At 35.9% G+C, this 7,951-nt stretch overlaps 1 protein-coding gene across 1 annotated transcript in view; it reads right to left on the bottom strand.

The window, feature by feature from the left end:
* The window catches only part of LOC107732504 (glutamate receptor ionotropic, NMDA 3A-like), a 46,810-nt gene that overhangs the window by 5,131 nt on the left and 33,728 nt on the right, over window positions 1–7,951 (bottom strand). The window contains exons 6-9 of the mRNA XM_016543859.1: window positions 5,434–5,585; window positions 1,806–1,970; window positions 1,418–1,488; window positions 4–229 (exon numbers count right to left, since the gene is read on the bottom strand). Coding sequence (XP_016399345.1) covers window positions 4–229; window positions 1,418–1,488; window positions 1,806–1,970; window positions 5,434–5,585 — 614 coding nt within the window. The remainder of the gene's footprint in view (window positions 1–3; window positions 230–1,417; window positions 1,489–1,805; window positions 1,971–5,433; window positions 5,586–7,951) is intronic.

The following is a 7,951-nucleotide window of genomic DNA, read 5'->3' as shown; positions in this document are numbered from 1 at the left end:
CCTTTCTGGTCCAGTGGGCGGAGGGTGGAGTTGGGAGCTGTTGAGAGTCTCCAAGTTGAAGTGGACACGCTTGTTATGCTCTTTGGCCTCTCGACCGACCTTGGCGCTCTGATTGTTCCACTTGGTTGTAGAGGTGGAAGGGGAAGTCGAGGAGGTGGGAGGCGGAGGAGAAGAAGTGGAGGGTGGCAGACGGTGGAGATTACAGTTCTCTGACAGGCACAAGGTGGGACTGAGAGGAAAACACAGCAGCAATCAGTTTTACAAGATGCAGGGGCACAGCAATTCACAAACAGACCCCACAATCAATAGAAACACAGAGTCTCTTCAATATGCCATTAATGAAACAGTATCTACTCGCTTTTTACCGGAGAGTACAATATAGATTTTTGTCCTTTGTGTTATAATTTCTTTCTTAGGTGTATTTTTTTTTTTAAACATAACAATAATTGCACACATTAGTTCAAAACAATACTATGTTATTATACACACTATGCAAATGATAGTGTACAGTGTACGCTGGACGTTATCTCAGAATAAAGGGTGATGAGGTGATCCTGTGTCAATCAATCTATATGACTGGCTAACTGTACATCATACAACTTATTAACCCTATAAATCCTACAGTATCATATTTGATATGCAAAATTCTAAGGTCTCTAAATTACATGATCAACATAATCAAAACTTTGCTGAAAACCCGGTTTTGCACATTTTGCACATCTATTACATGCCTTCTGTTGATTGATTGATAGTTTTTACTTTTTTTAAGTAAAAGGCATTTATAGTATATTTTTAGTATCATTTTACAAAAGCCCTCCTTCAGGTTGTACCCATGTCTTTTAGTTGTGAAATATGTTGAGATTTTTATAAAATAAATGCAAAAATAAGTTTTATATTGTATAGTAATATATAGCCTGATCAAATATAATAATCAACAAAAAACATATGCAAACTTTTTAAACATATTTTGTCTAAAGTATCAATAAACTGTTACATATATATATATATATATATATATATATATATTCGGACTATTACTTTATGTATATATGGGGTTAAACAGCCACTTACCAAATAAATAAATAAATGGTCATGAAACATTTATCTGAATTAAATGATTTTATAATGTATTAAGAGTTCAGTGAATGATATGAGAGGCACAAAACTAGCACAGCTGCATATTATAGAAGATCGTTTGCCTGTGACAATGGACAATTATATAGATTAGTGTTCATTATACAGAAATATTTGACCACAGCATGCCGCTAACTAGCCATCAGAATAGGCCCATTCCAGAATTGCTGTAATTTGACAATAACATTAGTCTAAACTTCAATGAGGAGAATTACTTCATTCCATTGCACTTTTAAGAAAGTGTGGTCATTTGTCAATTTCTATGGCAATAATCCTAACTTACCATCTGTCACTACTCTCAAACTCTGATTTCCTCTCATCATCACAACCCATATTTAATGCACGGTGGATTTTCTGTAGAAATAGAAAAAGGACAGAACAACAGTCATATGCAGTATATACATAATCAAATACAAGATACGCCTACCAGGTATACTGTAGCCTACTGACTTGTGCTTTCAGCTTCCTAACACTAGAGGGAGTGGATGCACCTGTGTTTATGACAGCAGCATGCCTTCTTGAATAAGATTTAAAAGAGATAAGAGTGAAAAAAGTCATTCCTTTAGTTAACTGGCACTACTTAGTGTTATCAGCCTTTATACACTGATCTGTTTTTAAAGATTTTTTTTAACCATGTTTGTCAGCTGTAGCATTTGGAGGCAGGAGCTCACCTGACTGGTGTGGAGCCAGTATTTGAATCTCTGCTGGTGGCGCAGGTGAGGCAGGATGAATCTGAAGAAAGTGTGCTCTCCCAGCAGAGTGAGTAAAGCACCTGCCACCCCCACACACAACAGCACGAACAGCCCCGAGAAATGCTGGATACCCATCTGCAGAGTCTGCACACACATGAACAACAATAAATAAAAACACACAAGAGAAGATCACAGTGTAATACAGCTCTGCTGCTGACTGCACCTTTTTTTCGCCAGAGAATGCATCATTTTTTTTTTTTAATGCTGCACAACTATTTTCAACACTGTTTTTTGAGCACCAAATCAGCATATTAGAATGGTTTCTGAAGCACCATGTGACTTTAACGCCTGCTAAAAATTCAGCGTTGCATTACAGGAATACGTTTCATTTTAAAATATATTCATATACAATACAGTTATTTTAAATTGTAGTAATATTTCTCAATATTAATGCTTTTACTGTATTTTTGATCAAATAAACAGAGCCTTGCTAAGTAATATACTTTTTTCAAAAACATTTAAAAAAATCTTACCGACCCCAAATTTTTGAACATTAATGTGTGTTCCATTATTTGTTTATTATTTACTATACTGTAGATATTTTTCATTGGCCAATAATGGAAAAAAAGCCTTCTGTTTTTACAGCATCTATCTACCTGAACAAGCAGTCAGGGTTTGGCTCCACTGACAGGCATTTTAAAGAAGTTGATGACAGTTTTTTGATGTAATATATCTTTTTTTTTGCAAGCAACCTATAAATCACCAATACTTCATTTCATATTACAACAGATGTTTCAAAAGTGCTCGTTTTTTTACGTCTTCTTATGTGAATCTTAACGTTTAGCTCTCTCCAGGTATTATAGACCTTCCAGTGCCTGACCCAACGTTATTTTCCCCTCGGGTGTTAGAAGCCCCAACATACACAAAGGAATCCATCATTCCCTGCAATGGCTTTGATCTGGAGGGAGAAGGAGTCCTGCTGACTAGGACTAATCACAATTTTATAAAGTATTGCTGTTATAATTGAAATGAAAGTCATCCTGACATGGAGTAGCTGAAAAGGGGAAAATATTCCACTTCCTATCTCTCATATATGTCTCAATATAAGACACTCATTGGTCATCTAAGATTGCACACACTGAGACTGCAGTCCCATGTTCACTCCATCGCAGTCCTGCTACCTCTTCTGTGAGTGTGTTTATTCTTAACACATAACAGGATTGGCTGCAGCCCTTTATCATGATGTCAGTTTCCAAGAGAGCGTTATAGAAGGGGATAGTGGCTAAATGCACATGCATGCACGCTACTGGCCAGATGAAATGCTCACTGCACTTCATGTTGGCTGCTCTGATTTCATTAAATTAATGCGGTAACTCTTTACAATAAGGTTCTATACGTTACATTTAAATTTACATTTATTCATTTAGCAGATGCTTTTATCCAAAGCAACTTGCGCAATAGAACAAGTGATTCAACATAGGATGGCGTGGCAATAAACACAAGAAGTGCCAGTTACACACAATTTCCATCGTCGTTCAAAATAGTAAAAGTAGGACAGGATGGGAATAAGGGATAGTGAGAGCAAAGAAAAAAAAGAAAATCATAGTTTTTTTTTTTTTTTACGAGGATGCAGTTAGATGTTATATGTTAGGATTTATTAATTTTGGTTAATGTTAATTTATATACACATCAATTCATGTTTAACATTTCAAGTTGTAATTAAAATTAATTTATTATGTATTTTGAACACATGAATTATGATGTATTTTGAACACACATGAATTAACACAAGAGTATCTAGGTGGACCAACTTTATATTAAGTATCTTTAATTACTAACATTCACATACTTATATTAAAAAATACCTGCATGTGATTACATTTGTAACTAATTTCTTTAATTACATTTGTAATGACGCTAATTGTTAGCCTAATGACCCTTGTGAAACAGAAATACACGTTAGCATACTTTACTAATAAAGGAAATAATGGAAACATTTTAATTTGGTTTAACAAGGTTTAATTTGCTAACATTAGTTAACTACATTAGTTAACATGAATTAACTTCTACAGCTTTTATTAATATCAGTAAATGTTAATTTCAAAATGTAATAATATATATTTAAAATCAAAAGTTGTATTTGTTAACATTAATTAATGCACTGTGAACTAACAAACAAAACTATGAACAGTTATACTTTTATTAACTAACATGAACAAAGACCATATTAGCTATGCATTAACTAATGTTAACAAATGGGATTTACTGTAAAGTAATATACTTTAAAATAATATACTTAACATTAAGTGAACTAAATGTAAACACTGTCAAATGTACAGACAGGCATTTATGGTAAACTAAACTTTAATGTCATTTCTATTAAAACTTGTCTGTCATGACGTATGTTATATATATATATATATATATATATTGGTAATTACACATTGGTAAAGATTAAGTTGCAATTTAGTAAATGTAATATTGGATAACACACTATAATTTAAGATTTGAAGTAAACTACAAGTGCACATTCATTACAATTAAACACACCTCTTTTTTTTTTACAAGGGTACACCTAATGAATTACCCTTTCTGTAATGCATTACCTTCAATCCTGCTCATGTTAAAAAAATATTAAACATATTCCCACAAAAAGGCTCAAAGGTACTCTTTTAGACAAACGTGTATTTGTCGTTGGCTTTATACACTCTGTAGGCACAAAATCCACAGAAGTGCTTTAACTGTGAACAACAAAGTAATATTAAGGAACAAATTCTGGCATTTGTTTATTCATAATTTATTTATTCATTTATTTTGAGAGTACGCCAAATGCAGCACTTAATGTTGGATTGTTGCTATTCCCCATCTCTTTCAACCCTGCATCTTTGTATCTGGCTACAAACCAAGATGCCGTTTGAAGAATTCTGACTAATTAAATTAAGACTGAATTACGCTAAGGATATAAAATGCTGCTTTTGCATTTGAAGTTCCTTCCATAAACAGCTCTAGAATAAACATTCAAAGAGGATGACTGACTGTGAGGACCTCACGGTCGATCCCGTCCGCTTGTTTGGAGAATTTATTGCACAGCAAAGTAGTGGTTTTACAGCGTGGTGTCTGTGGTGACAGGAAAAGCTTGGCTCTGGAGCAAGAGAGAGGGAGAACGTGAGATGAGTTCCAGCTGGCACACGGGCCGAAAACAAATGTCATTGCTTGTTCTCATGAAGTCCCTCATTCATAACCACAGCTAGGTAATGAAGCCAGACTGTCCGAGACAATGTCTTACAGGAGCGCTACAACTCATGGGAGGTTATTGACTGAGGCTCCATTGATGGAGTGCGCTGGTGGCTGCTACTCACAGCCTCAGGTGTGCGGGGCGGTACGGCTGACATGAAGCCCTCAGGAATGAAAATGGATTGTGGTGGCCCGACGTCGCTCTGACAGAACGGCTATTAAACTGCAGGAGACAGTAATTCCAAACAAAAGGATTTTTCAGGGTGAAAAGAGCTCAAAGAGGATCTTGGCCAAGGGCAGAAGCCACTCAATCGCCTGTGAATAAAAACACACACGCACACACATATTCAGACTTTCTTTTTTGATGGCTCACCTCTGTCACAGCAAAAACCCTCTTTCCACAGGGAACCACTTTATACCACTTGTCGTGCAGTATGTCCATGTAACCTTCAGACTTGTAGCGGCTGACATATTCAGACACGTTGCGAGTGAGAGGGGAGTTCTGGGGCAGCCCAATCCCATAACCTGAAAGCACAAACAATAACAAAACAACTTTACACATACAGCTCAGCTAGACCACTGAACACTGTGGGGTTTTGTTAAAAAAAAGAAAAGAAAACTAGTGTGAATTGATTCTTCTATTGTTGATATGTCAGAGAACCTTGAGAAGGAACAAACATGCTATTCAGTATGTTAGTCAGCACCTAAAAATTAGTGTACTTCTTTAAAGCACAACAAAAGATTATTAAAACATGATGATTTAAATTTTCTTTAAAGAAAAACTTTTAGTTTGACATTATTAAGAAATGTACTAAAAGGAACAGTTCGGCCAAAAATGAAAAACTGCTGAAAATTGACCCTCAGGTCATCCAAGATGTAGATAACTTTGTTTCTTCCTGAGAACAGATTTGGAGAAATATAGCATTACATCCCTTGCTCACCAATGCATCCTCTGCAGTGAATGGGTGCCGTCAGAATGAGAGTCCAAATAGCTGATAAAAACATCACAATAATCCACAAGTAATCCATGTGACTCCAGTCCATCAATTAACATCTTGTGAAATGAAAAGCTTGTTTGAAATAAATTCATCATTAAGACACTTTTAACTTCAATCTGGTGCTTTTGGCTAAAATATGAGTCCTCTATCCATAATATCGATTTCTCCAGTGAAAGAGTAATCTTGTATGAATCAGGCAAGAAATATGCACAGATCAAGCACTGTTTACAAGTGAAAACAGTCCAGAACAGTTCTAAACAAATATGTTGGTGGATTTTGATATTAAAGGACAACATTTGATGGACTTTTTCACTGGAGGAAGATATGTTATGGATTATGGACTCGTATTTAGTTCAGAAGAAACAGTTTTAAATTAAAACACCCTTATGATGGATTTGTTTATTACAAACATGCAGCTTTTCACGTCACAAGGCGTTAATTGATGGACTGGAGTTGCGTGGACTACTTGTGATGTTTTTATCAGCTGTTTGGACTCTCATTCTGACGGCACCCATTCACTGCAGAGGATCCATTGGTGGGCAAGTGATGTAATGCTAAATCTCCCCAAATATGTTCTGATAAAGAAACAAATTCATATACATATTGGGTGGCCTGTATATTGGATGGAGTACATTTTCAGCTAATTTTTATTTTTGGGTGAACTATTCCTCTGTTAAGAAAAGTCTGTTTAATTACTCTTAGTGTAAGTGGCCTTTTATTTAATTAATAATATATTATCTGCCAGTACAGTTTTTTAAAAATCTTTTTTAAAAGATTTGAAGTACACTATACATGCACCTTTAACAAAATTGAGTGCACTTATTTTTAAACCTAATGCATTAAATAATATTAACAAATTGAAATGTACTGTAAGTGTTAACTTCAATCCTGCTAATATTAAAAAGTAACAATTGACATAAATGTTTGAGCATGCTCTTTTAGACAAACATATTTATTTGTCTTTGGCTAACAACATTACACATACAGCTCAGCTGGTCCAATGAATGCTGCGGGGTTTTGTTAAAGAGACCATCCACATTCTATTTTGAATTGATACCTCTATTATTGATATGTCAGAGAGCCTTGAGAAGGAACAATCATGAATCTTTGGCACCCTGTGCCAATTCTCTGTAGACAGAGCGTCTGTCATTGCGGTGTCTCTGCAGCTGGAGAGATACGAGCTCAACTCTGACATGCACAAATTTCATCAAAGCTCTCGCCTCACCAGCAAACCCACACATCACTCCTGGCAAGCAATCCCTCCCCTCCTTTCAGCACGTGGCACAACATCCCTTGCATCCTCATAAACTTCTGTCCTCTCCTACTGAGTTAGGATACAGCTGCTGTATTTTACTCAGTCCTCTACAACCAATAAATGTGTGCTGTTGAACTCTTTGAAGAGGAGGCACCGACGGGCTGCTGGAATATTCTTAATGGAGTGGATCCAGGCAGTCATAAAGTGTGCTGTGTAAACTAATAAAATAAGGGATTTTCCAGCAGCGTTAAAAGGACATGGTCCACTCTGAAGAGACAGTTTCTACTGAAGGGCGTTCTTTTAATTTGAGCAAAGCCTGTGAATTGAACTGATGCCTGTGGGGAAAGTCAAAAGTACCATAATTCAGTACCAAGCCACGAGGACCAAGTTCCCAAAAAATTGGGAAAAATAATTTTTTAAAAGATACCAGTTCAGTAGTATTTCAGTAGTTGATACCAGTGAAATTTTCACAATTCTCAAGACCAATTTCCAAAAAACTGATATGCTACTGAACACACTTTTTATTTTGACAACCTTAGATGCCAGTTTTTCGCCTGCATGGTTTGATTATGCACCTTGCTGTTTACAGGTTTTACAGACCTTGTCAGGGCTGTCCATTTCAGGCCAGCAGATGTGAT

The sequence above is a fragment of the Sinocyclocheilus rhinocerous genome, unplaced genomic scaffold (assembly GCF_001515625.1).
Source record: "Sinocyclocheilus rhinocerous isolate Xijiao unplaced genomic scaffold, SAMN03320098_v1.1 scaffold2053, whole genome shotgun sequence".
NCBI lineage: Eukaryota > Metazoa > Chordata > Actinopteri > Cypriniformes > Cyprinidae > Sinocyclocheilus > Sinocyclocheilus rhinocerous.
The sequence above is the reverse complement of the archived record's forward strand: the minus strand, read 5'-3'. Positions and strand labels throughout refer to the sequence as shown.